Genomic DNA, 19,376 nt, shown 5'->3' with positions numbered 1-19,376 from the left:
GGATGGATGGAAGGATGGATGGAAGGATGAATGGATGGAAGGATGGATGGAAGGATGGATGGATGGAAGGATGGATGGAAGGAAGGAAAGATGGATGGAAGAAAGGATGGATGTATGAATGGAAGGATGGATGGAAGGATGGATATATGGATGGACGGATGGATGGAAGGAAGGATGGATGGATGGATGGATGGATGGATGGAAGGATAGAAAGATGGATGGATGGATGGATGGATGGATGGATGGATGGAAGGATGGATGGATGAATGGGTGGATGGATGGATGGATGGATGGATGGATGGACGGACAGATGGATGGATGGAAGGGGAGTCTTGATATCAGATTGAGGAGGTGTCTGTTCATGCTTTCTTTAATTCAACAGGGATTTACGGGGATCCTGTTGACAGCCCCATGCTGGCCACTACAGAGGTTACAAGAACACCTGGCACCTACCATCTGCATAATTCAAGGCACCTTCTCTCTGGATGGGGGCAGGACAATACACAAATAATTGTAACTAAGGGACCGTGTCAGTACAATGACCACTGGCTTGAAATTTCAGGACAATCCCAGAATCGAGTGATAAGAATAAGCTCCTCTGATTTGATTCTAGGCCTTTTAAGGTCTTATCTAAATCAGTTAGCAAGACAGAAAAAAGAACTGTTCAGTCTATATAGGCAATTGTGCCTTTAGAAAAAGTGGTCCTGATGAGTGTGAGACACATAGAGTGTGCCCCGTTTTAACAAAACGCAGGCAGAAGACATTGGCTGGGGCAACCAAGGAGAGCTTCCCCACACCCACCCTTAACCTCGGCCAGTTCTAGAACGCATATTCATCCAGTAAACAAATATTTATCGAGTGCCTGCTATGTGCCAAGCTCTGCGCCACCAGCAGTGAACGAAACCGAGATCCCTGCTCTTACAGAAGTCACAGTCCAGCAATGGGGGAGGGGGAGACACCAACAATGAATAAAACAACAAAGCAAACGCCATAGGAGTTCGAAGACAAACGCTATGGGGAAAAGAGAAAACAAGACACGGGGTGCAGGGGCACCATTTCAAATCAGGTGGTCAGAGGAGGTGATGTGAAAATCTGAAAGGAAAGGGGATCCGGGAGGAACCAGAGGAGGGATGACAAGCGGGGACTGTCTTCCGAATTTGCGGGACAACTGCCATGCTCCCCGAAATGTGCCCCGGGACCCCCGATCCGTGCCCTCGCCCCATGCCAGCCTGTACCTGTAGGTCCTACACGGCATGAGGTGGCTTGACTTGCCCTCAAAAAGTATCTATGGGATTTGTGGGCTGATTCGTACAGAATGGAATGCTCCCGGCAGCCTCCTTCTATGCCTTCTTCCGCACGAACTCCTACTCATCCTTCAAGACCCAAACACATAAGGACAGAGTTGGTTGCTCTCTCCTTGGAGCTACCCACCCTTATTTATGCAAGCTTTGCACCTTATACAAGCTTCTTTCATAGCCCCCGATGCACTGTATTTCCCTTCTTTTCCTGAAGGTCCTTCCCTGCACTGGGAGCCCTCAAGGGGATCTGACTTCTGGACCCCTGGAGCCTCCTGGAGATGCTTGGTTAATGGTAGCCGAGTTGAAATGACCTGCTGTCCCTTCAGCGCCCCCTCTCAGAGAAGTGGTTTGCATTTCTGGGGGCCTGGGGTGCCAGAGCTGAGGTCCTTTGGGATGTGAGCAAGATAATTCAACTTTTGCTAGTTTTAAAGTTGAAAAACAAACAAAAAAAAGTGATGTTGAAGATGAGGGCTTGAGCCCCAGCCAAAGCTCAAGGTGGGAAAAACCCAGAGCCCCAGGACCTTGGCACGTGCCATGCCTGGGCTCCCTGACTGGAGCCCCACCTGAATGTGCCCAGCTCCATCAGCTCTGGCCGGGGCTTTGCTTCCCTCATCCCAGGAGCCGGACTCAGGCTGGCCCTGCTGGGGTGGAGGCCTCCCTTGGAGCCACCAACTACCCTGACCACCAGGGGGCAGGGTGAAGTAGACAGCCTGGGCCCTGGGTGGGGTGGGGGCTGGTGGGGTGGTGAAGGGTCCCAGATAAAGAGCAGGTCACTGAGCCTGGGGACCAAACACCCAGAGAGCCTCCTTCCGGGGGCGCTGCCTCACTCAAACCTGCCCTACGCTTCCTGTGTGAGAGGCCCGGGACTCTGGCCTTATTTGAAGGGTAGGGGTGTTGGAGGCAAAAGCTCTGGGGACACCCTTTCCCTCCCAGGCGGCTGCATTTTTTTTTTTAACAAAGGCTTTGTTTTCCCCAACTTACCATCGGAACATTTGCCAACTTCTGTCGCAAAAGGACTCCCACCGTGGCCAACTTCAAGCTAACGTTGTGATGTCCCTGAACTCAGAGTTGGGAACAGATTCACACCATTGGCCCTGGCCAGCTGGTGCGAGCCGGCTCCAGCATGCCCCTGGCTGCGGGGGTCCAGGTTCAAGGGCACGAGCTCCCCCGAGACTCCCCGTGAGGAGCCCGGCCGGCCCTAGCTCGAGGAGGTGTTGCCCCGTCCAGACACCCTCTGAAAAATCCTAGCTCGGGTCCTAGATACTCGTCAGCAAGGCCTGGGTTTGACTCCTTCAAGTGCCCACTGGACAAGGTTCAAAATCCCAGGACCCGCAAAGCCGGCTCCTTCCCGCCTCCTGGCTTTTTTCAGTTCCCGGGAAGGGCTGAGCAGTTTCCTACCCCAGGGCCTTTGCTTATAGACTGTCAGTCACACGAGGGCAGGACCCGTGTGGATTTTGTGTTCACGGCATCGTCCCCTGGGGCCTAGCACGGCGCAGAGCCTGGAAAAGGCAGTGACTCCGTAATTGTCGAATGGATGTGCACGTGGTACCCAAAGGCACTTACCTGGTCTCTTTCTTCCTCTGTAAAAAAGTAGGGGCGCCCTGGTGGCTCAGCCGGTTAAGCCTCTGACTCTTGATCTCAGCTCAGGTCAAGATCTCACGGTTCGGGAGATCGAGCCCCAAGTCGTGCTCTGCGCTGATGGGGTGGAGCCTGCTTGGGATTCTCATAGTCTCCCTCTGTCTCTGCCCCTCCCCTGCTCGTGCGTGCTCTCTCTCTCAAAATAAATAAATAAACTTAAAAAAAAAAACACAGTATAACCCAACGTCCTACCTTACAATAATATTTAACATCTTGGGGCGCCTGGGTGAACCAGCAACCTCGACTGAGCTCAGGGAAGTGCGACTCTTCTTGGGAGCGTGGGGGCGGGGCTCCAAGACATGGTGACCTTGGTGCCCCCTGGGGGATGAAGGCCAAGGGGCAGGGCTGACAACTGATAAGCGCTGGGGGACCCTCAGGGCCGATGCTGCCCCCCCCCAAGTCTGGGAAGGCTCCCTAGAACCAAGATACCTGGCTGAATCAGATGGCCACATCTGACAATGTGGCCAGAGAGCTTTGGTGACGATGTGCCAGCTGTACCTTTGACCATGTCTCCCCCACAGCCCCTCTTATCCCGCTTGGGGGTTCGGCCCGGACTCTCAGGGCTCAGAGGTAAATCTTGCTTCCCACAGTTCTGTTCTTCCCAGAGGCTGGGTTGGCTGCGGTCATGTGACCAGCTCTGGCCAAGGAGAAGTAGGGAGAGGCTGCAGGAGGGAAGACTGGTCATCTCACCCGTCCTCGTCATGCCCGATGTGACACGCCGGGGATCTGGGACAGCAAACGTGTGGCCACCAGCTTGTGGCTGCCGTCCTGTGGCCCTGAGGGAAGCTGGCCTGAGCACAAAGCTGTGGCGTTAAGAGTGCCCAGTGGCACCCTGGGACAACCCGTGATCCTTAGCGAAGCTGCTGGGCTGCTGAACAAACCAGCCCTGGGATTTCGGGTTATTTGTCATTTCTGACGCCTTATGTTCTAGAAGCATTCTGTGCCGTCAAAAGCATCCTAACAGATACCGAAGGGACATGCCACGAAAAGCAGAGGGAGGAAAGGATTCTTTTCTAGGTTCTTATGCGTTTTTTTTTTATCTTTATTTATTTTTAAGAGAGAGAAAGATATACACAGAGTGTGAGCAGGGAGGGGCAGAGAGAGAAGGAGACACAGAATCCAAAGCAGGCTCCAGGCTCTGAGCTGTCAGCCCAGAGCCCGATGCGGCGCTCGAACCCACGAACTGTGAGATCGTGACCTGAGCCGAAAGTCGGACGCTTTAACCGACTGAGCCACCCAGGCGCCCCTAGGTTTTTATGTTTTAAAACGGGAAGGAAAGAGCCTGTCTGCCCCGCCGAGAGCTTTGGGAGAGGGTGCCCTGAGCAGACACTGAGTAGATCTGAGCTCCCGGCTACCCCTGGGGGGAGGCGGGCAGAGGGGAAGGAAAGAATGTGTCGGTCTTGGGGTTCCTGGCTGAAGGGGACCGTCGCCCCTCCTCCCCAGCTGAGCCTGGAGGTGGGGCACAGAGGAGATCCCCAACAGGTGTGGGGCAGCTGAGACTCAGAGGGGCCATGGCACTCTCCCAGGCTGAACCCTGGGGAGGCAGCTGAGAACCCGGACAAGAAACGGCCACGCGGTGTATTCAGGCACAGGATCCCGGGCTCAGACAGCTCCCGGAGCGACGCAGAACCTGTGAGACAAGCCCCCCGTGCAGAGCGCCCCAAGAGGGATGAGAACCCAGGAAGGCTCCGCAGGAGTGAGCGCGCGGCTCAGCGGGTATGTGGGGGGGACCCAGGAGCCCAGAGCGGTGGAAAGCAAGTTCTAGTTCGCGCACCTCTGTGTTTGTGACACCAATGCATCCCCCGCCCCCAGCGGGGAACAGCAGTTGGCCAGAGGAAGGACAGGGACGGCCGCCCACACCCACACTCTCACTGCGCTGCTGCCTTGCAGTGGGTCCCCTGTTTCCTCCGTGGGCCCGGACCTCGGTTACTAGTTCCTCCCGCCCACACCCTCACCTCCAGGCAGCAACTTCACACCCCAGCCCGACCCTTGCACGGCGCACCCCCCCCCCCCCCCGCCCGCCCCAGCCTCCCTTCCTGCTGGGTGTGCAAGCCAGCTGCTCCCGGCCACGGGGGCTTAGCCTCGCACTCTTGACTCCTGTCCTGGAAATCCCTCCTTCCTTCCTCTCTGGCTCCCGCAGCCTGCCTTCTGGAAGCAGCTCTGCCCTGCCGGGCCCCACCCCGAGTGTTCTTGACATCTGTCTCTGGTCGTGTTGAGTCTCTGCCTATGTTTTCCCTTCCTCCAGATGCACACGTGGCAGCCTGTGGCTACCGGGCCCCGGGCCGCGGAGCTGGTGGGAGGAGGAAGAAGCAGTGGAGGGCGCTGCACAGATTCCAACACCACCACCCCCCCTCCGCCACCCCCGGGCCAGGACTCCTGGACCTTGCCTCCCGCGGCTCCTCTCCCCTCCTGCTCAGTACACGTCACCCATCCAGCAAAATGGCCTTGGAGCGCGGGCCGGGCGCCAACCCCCGCGAATGCGCGAAACACCATCACGTTCGGTCCTCATTTGAAACAGAACTGAGACTCACGGGGACGAGGTGACAGGCCCGGTTCGCGGGCACAGGAGAAACAGTGGTGTCGGCGCTGAGCCAGGAGCTGTTCTAAGGAAACAGGGACCCGGGATCAGAGCCCCCCCTGGCCGGGCTCCAGAGCCCACACGCTCTGGAATCCGAGCGCTCACCGCTTCTCTGAAATTTCTCAAGCCCTGTCACTTGGCACTTTCTATTTTCTGGGACGATCAGCATTGGTTTCACGTTCCTTCCCATCGTCAGTCCAGGGGTCCTGATCTGGAGTTCTGAAAGTCACCCCGTATAGCCTTGGGCACCCGCAAAGGCCTCCGTGGGCCAAGAGAGGAGGGGCTTTGAACCCGACGTGACAGACAAGGACAATGGGGGGATCCAGAGAGACTAGATGCGTTACTCAGCACCTTCTAGTCCTCAGCTGACTCAGGGAGCTCCCCGGGGCAGAGCCGGCACGGGAGCCCAACTACTGGCACCCAGGCCTGCCCTCTTCTCACTGCCATAGAAAAGTCTAGTAGGGGCAATAGAGCCTGGTAGACCCGTTGCCCAAGCTGAACCCGCCCCCCATCTGGCTGCCCTCCGCCCGCCCCCCTCTGCTATTAAATCTCTTGCCTCCTTTGAAGTCCGGTGGGAATACGGCCCTCTCCCGCCGGATGGCGTCCTGGGTCCACACCGTGCCCTTCCCGGGCCCACAGCACCGCTGACCGCCTCTGGTCCCACCCTGTACGATCCACACTCCACCTGGCCACGAGAGCGGTCTGCCCCTTTAGTTAGCTCTAACCAGTGACCACGCGGCTCAGAACCCTCCAGCAATGCCCCAGCGCGTGGGGGGTCAAGTCCAGACGAAGGCAGACATTCGAGACCTTTTATGACTTGGCCCCTCCTCACCTTTCCAGCCTCAAATCTCATCCTGCCCTTGTCTCTTGCACTTTTCCAAACATTTCCATAGCGTGCTGCCCTCTCCAAGTGCCCAGAGCATAGACCGCACTGGCCCATGGCCACCCCTTGCACCCCACTGTCCCTTTGCCCCCAGATCATGATGTCTTTCAAACTCCTATTTGTCCTCCGAGGCCCGGCTCAAATGCCCCCTCCACTAAGAAGCTTTCCTAGATCACCCTCTCGAGAATTCTCCACACTCTTCCCCATACTCCAGTGCAACAGAGGAAGGTCCTTCCTCCTGTGTGACTTCCGGGCACACCCTACTCAAACCCATGGGATGGATCCAACCCACCCGTCTGGGTAGCAGGCCCCCAGGGACACAGCTGGGTTCAGCTGCCTGCACCAGCTCTGTTCCTGGTTTCAACTCAGATCCCTGTCCGATCACCTTTCTCCCCGCCCCCCACACCACCCGACCAAGCAATGGCCAAGCTGAGGTGAGGTCCCCTGACTCCTCGTCCAGGCTGTTTTCCATTTCATGAGCCTCTTCGCCCCCTGGCCCTCCTCTCTCTTCCCTTCCTGGGTCACTAACACTTCGGAGGGAAATATTCTTTTCAAAATATGTAACTGAAAGGGATTGCCCCCGGGATGGGGAGGTAACTACATGGGCTCGCCAGAGTCACCAGGACTAAGCATTGCAGATCTCCGGGGGGACACTGCCCCCCCCCACATTCCTGGCAGCAGGTTTGGGGGGCCTCCAGTTTTCCGGGCCCCTCACCCAGCCCCCGCCAAGACGTTGCCTTCCGGGAGAGCCCCCATCACAAAGATCTCTTACCACCCATTGGAGAGAAGCCACCAAGCCAGGAACTGGGCTCCTGTGGGGAAACCTGGCCCAGCATCAGAGGCCACTCTGAACCACGGATAGAGGCGGCATCTGCCACAGGTCCGCTGAGACACTGGGGGAGATGCTCTCTGGGAGCCCTGAACTAACGTGGCCCGGAAATGCCTGGGGACCTTTGACCTCAGCTTGCAAAGGACAAGCTTCAATCCTCCTGCGGGTGCTTGGTGAGAAGTTTCAAAAGCTTTGCTGCCAGGGAAAAAAAAAGGAAAAATAAAGCTTTGCTGCCTTATCAATCAGCAAACTGGCTTGTCCTTGTGACGTGACCATGACAAAAGGCTCCTGGTGTGGGGCGGGGGGGGGGGGGGGTGGGGGGCAACCTTTACCGCCAGGGGTGAGGGGATGCTGAGAGGGAGTGCTGGTGAGGCCAATGGCGCATGAACAGAGCCTGGACGGAAAGCAGGCCCTGGGATCGCCTCCCCCTGAGTAGCCCCTGACCTGTTAGGAGCCCCTTGGGTGAGAGCCGCAGGGAGTTCAGGTCCAGTGGGAAAACTTCCGTGGCCGTATAGGTTCCAAAGACTCGAAGACTTGCGTCTACCCCCTGCCTGGGTGGGCCACCGGGCTGGGCTAGGCTGAGTCCGGGGGGCTGTTCCTTCTGCAGAGCTCTCTCTTGCACACAGTACCCAGGAAGCCATCTCACACAGCAACAGGGAGGCCCAGGGGTGCAGGATGTCCCGTCGAGTCTGTGAGGGGAGCCTGTGTGGGTTACGTCAACTGTAACTACATTTACGTGAGTGGCCACCACGCGCTAGCTTGGCCGCCCCCGGGCGCCCTGGCGGATGAGTGACAGAGGGGGCCGGTGTTTGTCTTGGTGGGTGGGAAGCACATGGAGAGGAGCCCTGGGCTGCTCCGTCTCTCGAGCCTTCCCCGGGGGGCACCGGCAGCACCGGGACGGGCCGCTCTCCCAAGGTGGGCAGAGGAAGCCGAGCGGAAAGAACCAGCCCACATTGCCAAAGAGACACACGAGCTTTAATCACTCTGGACAAGCAGGGCAGGGGCGGAAGTCAGGCTGGGGGGGCAGCTGGGAGAGCACCAGCCTCGACGGCACCTGCTCAGGTCCCGCTGCCAGCCCCCAGCCACGTAGCCATGGGTCCGTTGGCTATGAGTGAGCACCAGAAACCACCACTGGGGCCACCTCTGCCCCGGGGTCTGTGTAAGCACCAATGGGCGGAGGCCATCTCCCTCTGGAGAGAGGTTCAGGCCACCCAGGATGGGGGGAGGGGAAGGCTGGACGCGGCCATGCCGGCCCACCCTGGGAGGGGGAGAAAGGACAGAAGACCTGATGTCCCCTTACTTGACCTTGGCCTCTCCCGGTGCCTGTCTTGGCTTCATGGCTCAGGAGCCTCCCCCTGACTGACCCGGAATGTTGGCCGCTTCAGTTCCCTAGACCTGCTGAGGGGTCCAAAGCCCGGCCCACTCCCCGGTGGCATTTGTAAAGGCGGCATCGGGCCAGAGGAGGCGCTGCTGGGCAGGAGACGCCCACCAGGGCTTTAGCACCTTAACCAAGCCTGGAAAGCCAGGGACGCTGGGCTGGCGAGAGAGGCCAAGGAGGGTCAGCAAGCACCTGGGAGCCAGGCACCTTCGGGAGGGTGGGCCGGGAGGGGCAAGAGAACAGAGGAGGGGGAGCCCCAGAGGGATGTGAGAATGGGAGGATGTTGGGAAGAGAATGTTCTGGAGGCTTCCAGAATGTTCCGAAAGTAGAAGCGTGTGAAAGTTCTAGAATCTGGTGGCTCAAGCGGGGTCCACAGCCCAGCCCCATCAGCACCACCCAGGAACGTCTTAGAAATGCAGAATCATGGGCCCCCTTCCAGAATCCGAATCGAAATCTGCATTTTGGCACAGCCCCCAAAGTCATTCAGATGCACGTTCAAGTCCGGGACGTGCTGGTTTAAAAGGCTGGGAAAATTCTAGAACGTTTAGGTCAGAGGGCTTCTTAAGATAGGTCCAAGAGAGGAGAGAAAGGGGTGATGGAGGGGAGAAAAGAAGAGGAAGACCATCCAGAACGCCAGATCCCGGGGGCCCACTTTACGGAGGTGCAAACTGAGGCCTCGCAGGGGACCGCCCTGCCCCCAGCCCACCCCCCGGCCGGAGCGGCCCTCTCTGGAGGCGCTAGTCCTCCTCCGGCTTGATGAGGTGGCCGCTGAAGGTGATGTAGGTGTCGACATCGTCGCTGTAGACGGCATTCTCCCGCTCGCGCTTGAAGAGCCGCACCCAGACGCGGTCCCCGGGCCCCAGGGCCAGCATCACGCTCTGACTCTGCATGATGCTACGGTCGCTGGGCTGCGCGTACAGGATGACGGCCGCCTCCTCGTTGTGCACGACGTGCACGTATGTCTCCTTGAAGTTCCAGCTGTGCACGTTGAGGCTGAAGAAGTAGAGGCCACGCAGGGGGGCGACAAAGTGGCCGGTGGCCAGGTCGAAGTGGCCGTCCGGGTTCACGAAGACGGTGTCGAAGAGCAGCGGCTGGAACCCCTCGCTGCTGTGCAGGGCCGTCTTGCGGCCCACGGAAAAGGCGGAGAAGCGCGTCCGGCACGGGCCCCCGGGGCTGCCCGCCTGCCCCTTGGCGCCCTTGGTGCCCTGCGGGCCGCGCTCCCCCCGGGGACCCTCCCTGCCCAGCTTCCCGGGGGTGCCCAGCAGGCCTCGGTCCCCTTTGTCACCTGTGGGGACAAGAAGGGGAAAGTCAGGGCAGGCGCCCAGGCCTGCGCCAAGGGAGCCCCTCCGTGGGTTTGCGGAAGACGCGAAAAGGAGGCCAGAGAGGGAGCCAGCGTTTACAGAGCCCCTTGGTGCATGCCAGCCCTCACCTCCCTGAATGCCCGTCTAAGGAAGATACCATGACCGTCTCCGGTCCCAGGAAGGTTGAGGGACTCACCCAGGGTCACACAGCTCAGGGGAAGCAGGTAACGCAAGACTCAGGAGGGTCTGTCTTCCCCCTGCCTGTTCCCCTCCCCCCTACAGCGAAGGCGTGGTGTGGCCCCTGGGAGGCCAGGCCCAAACCCCCAGCCAGACTGCAGTGGAGACCTGGGCTACGTGCAGGATACGCTTTGCGTTTCTGACCCAGAGAAGGAACCCAAGAAAAACACCTCTGCCTCCCCGAAGGGAAAAGCCCTGGGTAGGAGCCAGGCGGCCTGGGTGGGGATTATGTCCCACCGGGGCGTTTCCCGGTCAGGGTCTTGGTTACCTTGTCTATATCTTTTTTTTTTTTTTTAATTTTTTTTTCAACGTTTTTTATTTATTTTTGGGACAGAGAGAGACAGAGCATGAACAGGGGAGGGGCAGAGAGAGAGGGAGACACAGAATCGGAAACAGGCTCCAGGCTCCGAGCCATCGGCCCAGAGCCTGACGCGGGGCTCGAACTCACGGACCGCGAGATCGTGACCTGGCTGAAGTCGGACGCTTAACCGACTGCGCCACCCAGGCGCCCCACCTTGTCTATATCTTGAGAAGGATCGCGTCCACCTCGCAGGGGTGCTCCTGGGCCCTCAACAAAATGTCCTAGGGGACAGTGTGCCACAGCCCGCACTCGCGAGGTGGGAAGGCCCACCCAGCGAGGCTCGGCCCGTCCCTGCCTGCCCTGGGGCCCGGCAGCGTCTAACCTGGTCCTCGGGCATGCACGCCTCTGCCCAGCCTTTGTTCCAGGCCGACCCTGAACTCAGGAGACGCAGGTGACCGCCTGTGTCTCCAGGTACCTGACCCCACATATTTGATGATCGCACCATCAGCCCCTCCCCTTTGAGAGAGCCGCAAGGCCCTGTGGTTTCCCAAGGTCTCCTAGGACCGTGGCCACACCCCTGGGAAGGGCGGAGGGGGGCCCAGCCCCTGGGAGGAGAGGCCTGGAGAGATGCAGGGACAAAGGGGTCCGCAGCTCTCTGGCTCCACGGCCTCCACGGAGAACGGTCTCATCACGTGCCCAGCACTTTACAGTTTGCGGAGCACCTCTTCGCCCCGAGGGAGGAGGGGGTCTCACTTTACAAGTGAGGCAGCAAGCCAGGGAGGGAGAGCCGAGCCTGACCCACAGGACAGAGGTGCCCAGCAGCCGGGGCTGGGACCCGGGAGCCCTGACGCCAGCCAGGCGCCTTGCAACACGGTCAAGGGTCCACCCCGCCCCCCGCCCCCTCCGCAACTAAGTCTGGCCCAGGCGTGTCCTCCTCGACTCAGGGTTTTCAGAGGGCCATGTGGAGGAAGGGAGGCGTCCTCACCCATGAGATCTCAAAGGCCGGAGGGTCTCAGAGGCCAGCCGAGCCCTGGCCCTCCGGAGACCTCGGGCCAGACCCTGGTTCTGCTCCTGACAGCTGTGTGCTCCTAGCACAGCTCCTCCCCTCTCGGGGGCTCAGTTTCCCCATCTGCAAAGTGGGGCGGGGGGGGGGGGGGAGGAATGACAAAATTCCGAGCTGTTGGGGTGGTTGTCAGCGCAGGCAGAGGTGACGGGGGTCTAGGGCCTGGCCCCAGCCCGGCTGCCCGCGGCCCCCAGCAGCAGAAGCCTCTTCCTGATTTTAGAGGACAGGGAGCCAGCTCCGACCTGGACAGCCCCAGGGGCTGCCCACGGGTCTCCCTGCTTCCACCCTAGTCCCCTGCTGGCTATTCACCGTGCGACACTAGAGGGATCCATTTGAAACCCAAGTGGGATCAGGTCCCTCCGCTTGAGCCCTCCCCTGCTCCCCATCTCACTCAGAGGGGAAGCCCAAGTCTGATCGGGTCCTTGCTTCGCTTCCAACTTCAGCTCCTCCTTTTGTCCCCTGCCCCTGAAACACACCAGACCCACTCCTGCCCCAGGGCCTTTGCACCTGCTGTTCACCTTGGCCCACTCTTCCCCGGATATCCACATGGCTTCTCCCTCACCTTCTCGTTGAAACTACACTGACCACCCCCATTTAATATGCAACCTACCCCCCCCTTTACCTGCACTCCTGATGCCCCTTGCCCTGCTCTACTCACCACTGCCATAGCATTTCTCACCATCCAACGTTCTGTCTCCCTAACACGGTAATATATTTATTGCTCACTGTCTGCCTCCCCGACTAGAACGGGAGCTCCGTGGCAGTGGGCTTCTCTGTCTGGTTTGTTCACGCTCCGTCCTCAGAATCCAGAACAGTCCTGGCACATAGCAGGTGCTCAATAAACGTGCGAATGAAAGAAAGGGTCTCGGACAGCCTTCCGTCCTGGTGTTTCCTGCTCCCTCCACCTCACTGGCCCCAGCCCGGGAAGAGACCCCCAGGCCCTCCCCATCCCCAAGCGGACCCATCTAGCCTGAGCCACGTGTGGGCACTCACCCTTCAGGATGGTGATGTTAATGTAGGGCCTGACCTCAGGCAGCATGTACGGGAGGGCAGATGGAGAGGCTGAGGACACATCTGCTTCGTCGGCGGGGGTCAGGGAGTCCTCAGGGTCACAGCACCGGCGACAGTACCCAGGGGGACCGGAGGCCACAGCTTCCCCAGAGGTGGGCTCCTGGGTGGGGACCCCAAGCACCAAGAGAGGGAACAGAACCACCGCGCAGAGGAGGCCCAGGGCAGCTATCCCCATGGCGACCTGGAACAAGGAAGGAGGGGCAGGGACTATATTTAACTTAACATCTACACCGCCCCGATGCCGGCCTGGAGGCTGCCTGCCCAGCGTCTGCCCACCTGACATAACTCGGGGAGGGAGCGATTGTGCCCCCACTTAAAGGATGAGAAGATTGAGACCCACACAGAGAAGCAACTTCTCCAAGGTCACGAAGAGACTGGCGGCGATGCATGGCCCACAGGCCGAGGCCCCAGAAACCCAGGGCCTGGGAGGGAAACCCCTTTAGGGAGCCACGGGCCAGGAACGGACAAGGGTCCCTGGAGGCCTCTGCTGAGGAGGGTGAGGAAGATGTCCCAGCCACCCAAGAGTCATCACCCGGAAGACGGTGAAATGCTGTTTCTGCCCCCCCCCCCCCGACCCGCCTCCCCGGGGCTTGTTTTCTTGTCACCCACTCCTCCGTGTCCGGGGAGCACATGCCCCCGGCAGCACAAGGGAGGTCGGTGGACCCTTGGGACAAACACAAAAGATTCTGCAGGCTTGTTCTCCGGGAGGGGGGACGCGTGGCTGAGCCCACGGTCTGGCACAGGGGCACCGTGGTCCTGCCAAAGGGGCCAGGAAAGTTCATTTACTCTAGCAGCCAGACAGTGACATCAGTCAGAGAAAATGCACGGGGCTGTGCCCCATGATGCTGCCCTTGTACCTTTGAGATACAATTGCCTGGGTGCCAGGCAAAAGGAGGTGACTCTCTGGCCGGACGCGTTAGACACAAATACAGAGAAGACGTCATTTTGGGAGGAATGCGGCACTGAGGGCGCGTGGCTTGGCAAGGGCTGGCGTCAGCCCACCTTCCCTCTCGGCACCTTTGCGCCGTCAACAACCCGCGCGACCTCACACAGAAGCCCTGCAGGGAAGGCTCCGGAGTTAATTCATTGGACGGCGGTTGCGTCAGTCATCACAGATCTGCCAATCCGCTGCCAAGGGGGTAAATTGGAATTAAGGAGCAGGCTGAGGAGGTCCGGAAAATTCAAAAGGCTCAGAGAAGCCCAAGGGGCTATGAAGACCGGTCTCTGGCCTTGGCCAAGAGACGATCCAGGGTTCCAGGAGAGGGGCAGGAAGTGGCCGGGACAGCAGACACCGGGGACAGGCTGGCGCCGGGTGGGCAGGAAGCCAGGCAGAGAGCCTTTGAGGTGATAGCGGTGTTTGGGGGCTGGCACCTTATCGCAGGATCAGAAACTCAGCTCTTGAAACCAGATTGGCTTTGACACTTCTGGCGTTTCTTTGTTTATTTCCTCTTCGTTCTACTTTAACATTTAGTACGATTCAAAAATATTTTTTTGTGCGGTTAATACGTGTAGAGAAGGTAAAATTATTATTATTTTTAAATGCTACTTTGTCTCCCCTGAGCACTGAGGTAAGAGAGAGGTTTTAGAAGAGCAGCTCTGGGGGCTGGGGGACAGCAGTGAGTTGGGGGGGGGGAGGGGCAGGCAGTCCCCGGAGACACCACCCCTCTCCTTAGAGGTGACCATTCCTAAGCTCCACCTGCTCTGGCTTCCTGGTTCTGCTCAATCAGGCAGATCAGTTTCTCAGAGATCAGCCTAATCTCTGTCCAAGATTATCACCCTCATTTTGTATTTGTAAATGTCACATCCCAGTGATTTTTGAGAAGAGCAAAAACCCCCTCTTTTTCCCCCCTGGTCATAGAGAGAGACGTGGCTTTCTGGGGACAGGGGAGGCCTCGGGGTTGGACCTGAGATCCCGGGAGAGTTTACAAGTTGTGTGACCTCTGGGCTAGCGGCTTAACCTCTCTGGGCTTCCCACTCCTTGACACGTAGAAGCAGAAGAAACCACCACCCGCCTCCCAGGTTGTTTGGAGGATCCAAAGGCAGGGAAAGTGCCTGACTTGTAAAGGACTCTGACAAAAAGAAGGAAAAGAAGACAGCAGAGGGAAGACCGTTAATAACATTGCAATAACACCCAACAGTGACTATGCTAATCGCGGTGAGCACTGAGTAATGTACAGAATTGCCAAATGACTGGGATGTAGTCGTCTACGCCTGAAACTAACACTGCATGTCAATTACCCTTCCATAATAAGCAAATAAAATAAAACAACGTGTTCCTTCTGCAACCGACAAGACGTCTTCCCAGGGCCTGCACAGGATGGGACGAGCAGAGTCTCTCCCAGAGGACTGGCACGGTCGGGGATCTTTCTGTGGGCCCCGGGCCAGCCGGGAGTCAAAAGCTCGGAGACACAGAGAACTGTAACCTGGGAAGCAGGAAGCAGGAAGCAAGGCAGCCTTGAACTAGAGTAATAATAACCACAGCCGTGATCATTGACTGGCCCTGGGGGAGGGTGCCTGGCAGGGATCAAGGGTGAGGGACCCTGTTGTGGTTGGGGAGGGGGGCGGGGGTGATCGGGGGTCCCTGCTGCCTCCACTCAGGAGCTGGGAGCTCTCTGGGGAAGGAGGGAGCCGGGCCTGCGGAGTTGAGCCGGTGAGTGTCCAGGCAGGGGCAGCCCTTCTGGGGGTGAGGGGTGCTGAGATCTCAGTCAGCCAGAGAATGAGGGAGAGGGGCTGGCCAGGGTCAGAGGGAGACAGCAGAACCCAAGATGTGCCTAGGAAGACAGGGTGGGGGAGGAAGGGAATTCTGGGCTCTGACCCCAGCCCCCTGGGCCCTGCTGGAGGGAGTTACAGGACCTTTCATCACTCACCCTGTGTCCAGCGGCCTCCACAGCGGCTCACAGACCCCCAGCCTCTGGGCAGCCTCTGGCTCCTTGGCCCATGTCTGCCTGTTGCTGGCCCGGACCCCCAGGCCAAGCAAGCAAGCAAGCTGAAGAGGGAGGGATGAAGGGAGGGAGGGAGGCGGAGGGAAGGCGGAGGGAGCAGGCTGAGCTGGCTTCCCACTTCCCCTCCTCCCTGCCTGCTCCTCTCCAGCCTCTGGGATCCGCGTGGAGATAAAGGGAGCCTAGGGAGCTGGGGATTTCCTTCGCTTAACTCTTTGGCGATCCAGTGGGGTCTGGTTTGATTCAGAGGCCCGATAGAGCTGGAGCTGGAAGGGGCCTGAGTGAGGCCCCCTGATGTGCAGGCTGGAAAATCAAGGCCAGGGAAGGGATGGGGCAGGAGCCCCCCCCCCAGTTGCTCAGGAAGGGGGAGGCAGCGCTAGAATCTGGGGTGGGCCTGGGCTTGGTGGGGGAGGGGGGCCGCGGAATATTTGCAAAGGCTGTAGCCTCTGGGGTCAGAGAACCCGCCAAAGGCAGGCTCAGATGTCCCTCACCCTCCAGCACCCTCTGATTCTGCATTTGTTGAGGACTCACTGCCTGGGCTGGACCTCATCTTTGCAGGGTGAACACCTAAAGGTGTTGCCATTTGTTATCTCAACAAACCCCCCCTCCCCCTCCCCCCCCCCCCCCCGCCAGCCTTGGGCTTTCCCAGGGTCACAGGCAAATGAAGAACCAGAACCCCACAGAAAAGAAGGGCTCCCCCCCCACTAGAGTTCCATGAACACGCCTGGGCATCGCTGAGGGGCAAAGGCTGTCGTTCAGGGTCTGTGCCCCGGGAAGACGGAGGTGGTGACATTACTGCCCTCGGGAGGCACAGAAATGTAGAGACCCGAGGGTGATCGGATTTCAATCTGGGGCTTCAGACCCCAAACCCCAGGCTCCGCTCAGCTGGGCAAGGTTGGAGGAGAGGATAGCCCCGGGGCTGTGTGTCCTTGATCGCCTCTCCTCTCTGGGCCTCCGTTTTTTCTATCAGCTTGGGGGCTAATCAAACAGCAGAATATCAGGCCTGGGAGGACTCTTCGAGGTGACCTAACTCGATGACTTAATCTGACCAGCAGGGACTCTGTGACCCAGAAAAGACCCAGGGCTTTGGCTCAAGGTCACAGCGAAACTGGAGTCCAAGCTGGAATGAGGGTCAGACTCACCCAGCTTCTAGCCTTGTGTTGCTTTCACCTCCCAAGCCCACGTGGAGCACACCCCCACCCTGCCAGGCCTATTTTGGGGTCCAAGGGGGCCCCATAGGAAGCAGACTGAAGGACTATGGCCGCTGAGAAAACTCCAAGTCCACGTTGGCCATGCCCTCTCCGTGGCCCTGCCCCAGGCAGCATTCCCAGGGCACTGAGCCAAGGCTGCAGAGGGAGGGAGCCAAGGGGAGCCACCCTCCCCACCCTCCCCGAGCTGCTGCCACCAGAAAAGGGCTGAGTCAGCAGCACCAGAGGGGGAGACAGCTCCTGGCTGTCTCTGAGCCCTCTGGCTTAGGAAAGGGGGAAGGGAAGGGAAGATGGACCCGACGGGATGGGAAGCTCAGCTCGGGGACACAGGAATAGTTTATCCTCTCGTGTGCCCACACTGTACTCCGTGCAGCCCCCTGCCAAAGGCTGCTCATCCCATTTAACAGATGAGAAGGCCGGGGCCAGGAAAGGGACTGGGCTTGCCCGGTTCTAAGGCCGGCTCCTTTGGCCCCCAGCCAGGCCGATGCCCCAGAAAAAAAAAGCCCCTCTTTCATTCTGTCCAGAACAGCTGGAGGCAGGGCAGACAAGAAGGCAAGACTCAGATGTATTATACTTCAATATTTTTCCTCTCGCTCTCTCCCACTGTGCCTAAAATGCCTTCATCTATGCACCATCCCCGGGTCTCCCAGCCATTCGGAGGATCTCCCCAGCTGGCCAGATAGCTTAGAGACAGAGTTCCAGCTCTGGGGCAGAGAAAAGTGTCAGGTCTCCGCTCCTCCTAGCTGCGTGACCTTGGGCACGCTTCCCTACATCTGAGCCCAGGAGTCCCTGGGCCAGAGGGACACGGCGAGACCAAGGGCGTCTGAACAGCTTGTGGGACACCCAGTGGGGTACCCTGTGTGGGCCACCCATCAGTGCTTCTCCATGGTTACACCGTGAATATGGCAAGGGCATGAGCCCATTCTCATGCACACCCGAGTCAGAAGCCCTGGGACCCAAAAGACCGCATGTCCAGAGAAGCTGGCTTGGGATACCTCTCGTCACTCTGCGACAACCCCCAACAGCAAGGGTGTAACCCCAAGGCAGAAGGCCAAAACCTTCGTCGCCAAGGTCAGAAACCCAGGGCAGAGCTGTGTGTTCCCCAACCACCCTCTTCTCCCCCTGCTTACAAAAGACGGCTTTTATTCCCTACCTGGCTCTGTCCTAAGGGTTTTTTTTTACGCGTATTAACTCATCGAATCCCTCGGCAAATCTCTGAGTATTATCCCCATTTTACAGATGAGGAAAATGAGGCACAGACTCACTCTCAGAACCAAGCTCCTAGCCACGCCTAGGTTATTGCCCAGGATTAGGGAACAGGTATAAAAATAGTGACATTCGGTCAGTGCTTACAAAGCGCCAGGAAACGTCTTGTAATTTAAAAAATAAGACGTGTGCCTCTCAAAAATGAGATAGAAGAGAACACATGATTCCTGGAGTCAGCTTTGCAAATTGCGAATGACAAGTCACCGATCTGACCGCTCAAGGTCAGTAACCAATTAAGAAACTAAACAAAGGAAACCGGGAGCGCCGCCTGCCGGGCAGGGCCGGGCGTCCCGGGTAGCTTGTGTGTGTCCCATCCCACCCGCGGCTTGTGACCCTCCCCACGCGACCCGCCCCCTTCTTCAGGAGATAATGGGGCAGAGGAGGGGACGAGGAAGATGAAGGGCCCACTGCGACGCGCTAAGGGGTGGCCCTGGAGCCCATGCACTTTTCCCAAACCCCATTCTCCACAGTGGACGGAGGGTCCAACGGGACCCTCCCTCTCCCCAGCAGTTCGTCCAGCTTCCCCCCTGCGTGGAGAACCCCAGACTTGGTTGTACCGAGCCCTTCCACTGGCTGGTCCTGGGGGAACGTCCACCTCTGGACTGTTTCCATCCTGGACTCGCTGATCCCAAGGATGTTAATCCGAGTTGGGCGCGTTTAATCTCATTTTAACCAAAGGGGAAACTGAACGCCCAAGAGGCCCAGCGAAGGAAAGGGCCCGCAGGTCTCAGGACGCCTGCCCGTCGCCGGCCCCCCTGCCCCGCCACACAAGAACCCCGTTCGTTAACTGTTAGAGGGGGAAACTGAGGCTAAAGGAAACAGGTGCGGCAACGGTTCCCTCCCCACGGGGCGGCTGGCGGCAGAACCGGGATGAGGAGCCCGCCAAGGCGCGTGGGAGGGAATCCAGCAGCCAACCTTGGCCTCCTCTGGGTAGAGGTGGGGGTGGGGGCGACTCCCCGACCCAGGCCCACCCGCTTCGGCCTCGAGCACTGGGAAAAGCCTGCCACCGGCCGCGGGCACGTTCACGGCACCCTCGGCACGGCCCAGGTCTCGGCCATACCGGACCCCACCGCGCCACCGCCCACCGGCTGCGGAGCCTCAGGGCCACTCTGCAGTGACCTCGGGGCCTCCACCCGGGAAGCCCAACCCCAGGCAGCAGGGAGGAGCCACCGCGGCGCCAGGGAGGGGACTTGGCAGTCTAGGGCCCGGCGGCGTCGAGCGGGCACGAGCCAGGCCGGACATAGCCGACTCTCGCCGACCGCTGCCGAGGACAACCGAGCAAGAGCCGAGTCTGGCCGGGCCTTAGCGGGTGCGGCCGAACACAGCCGAGTCTGAAAAAGCGGGTCCGAGCCGAAGAGAGCCGAGTCCAGCCGAGCGGAGCCGCGA

General features: G+C 59.2%; 1 protein-coding gene across 1 annotated transcript; it reads right to left on the bottom strand.

Moving 5' to 3' along the window:
- Positions 1-8,179: 8,179 nt before the first annotated feature.
- C1QTNF6 (C1q and TNF related 6) lies at positions 8,180-15,800 on the bottom strand. The gene is made up of 3 exons (XM_058741373.1): positions 15,445-15,800; positions 12,500-12,758; positions 8,180-9,889 (listed from the first exon to the last, which is right to left on the bottom strand). Exons 2-3 carry the CDS (start codon positions 12,750-12,752, stop codon positions 9,342-9,344), a joined length of 801 nt encoding a protein of 266 aa, XP_058597356.1. The 5' UTR covers positions 12,753-12,758; positions 15,445-15,800; the 3' UTR covers positions 8,180-9,341.
- Between the last annotated feature and the right edge of the window lie 3,576 nt (positions 15,801-19,376).

The sequence above is a fragment of the Neofelis nebulosa genome, chromosome 8 (genome assembly GCF_028018385.1).
Source record: "Neofelis nebulosa isolate mNeoNeb1 chromosome 8, mNeoNeb1.pri, whole genome shotgun sequence".
Taxonomy (NCBI): Eukaryota; Metazoa; Chordata; class Mammalia; order Carnivora; family Felidae; genus Neofelis; species Neofelis nebulosa.
This window is presented reverse-complemented; position numbering and strand designations above follow the sequence as displayed.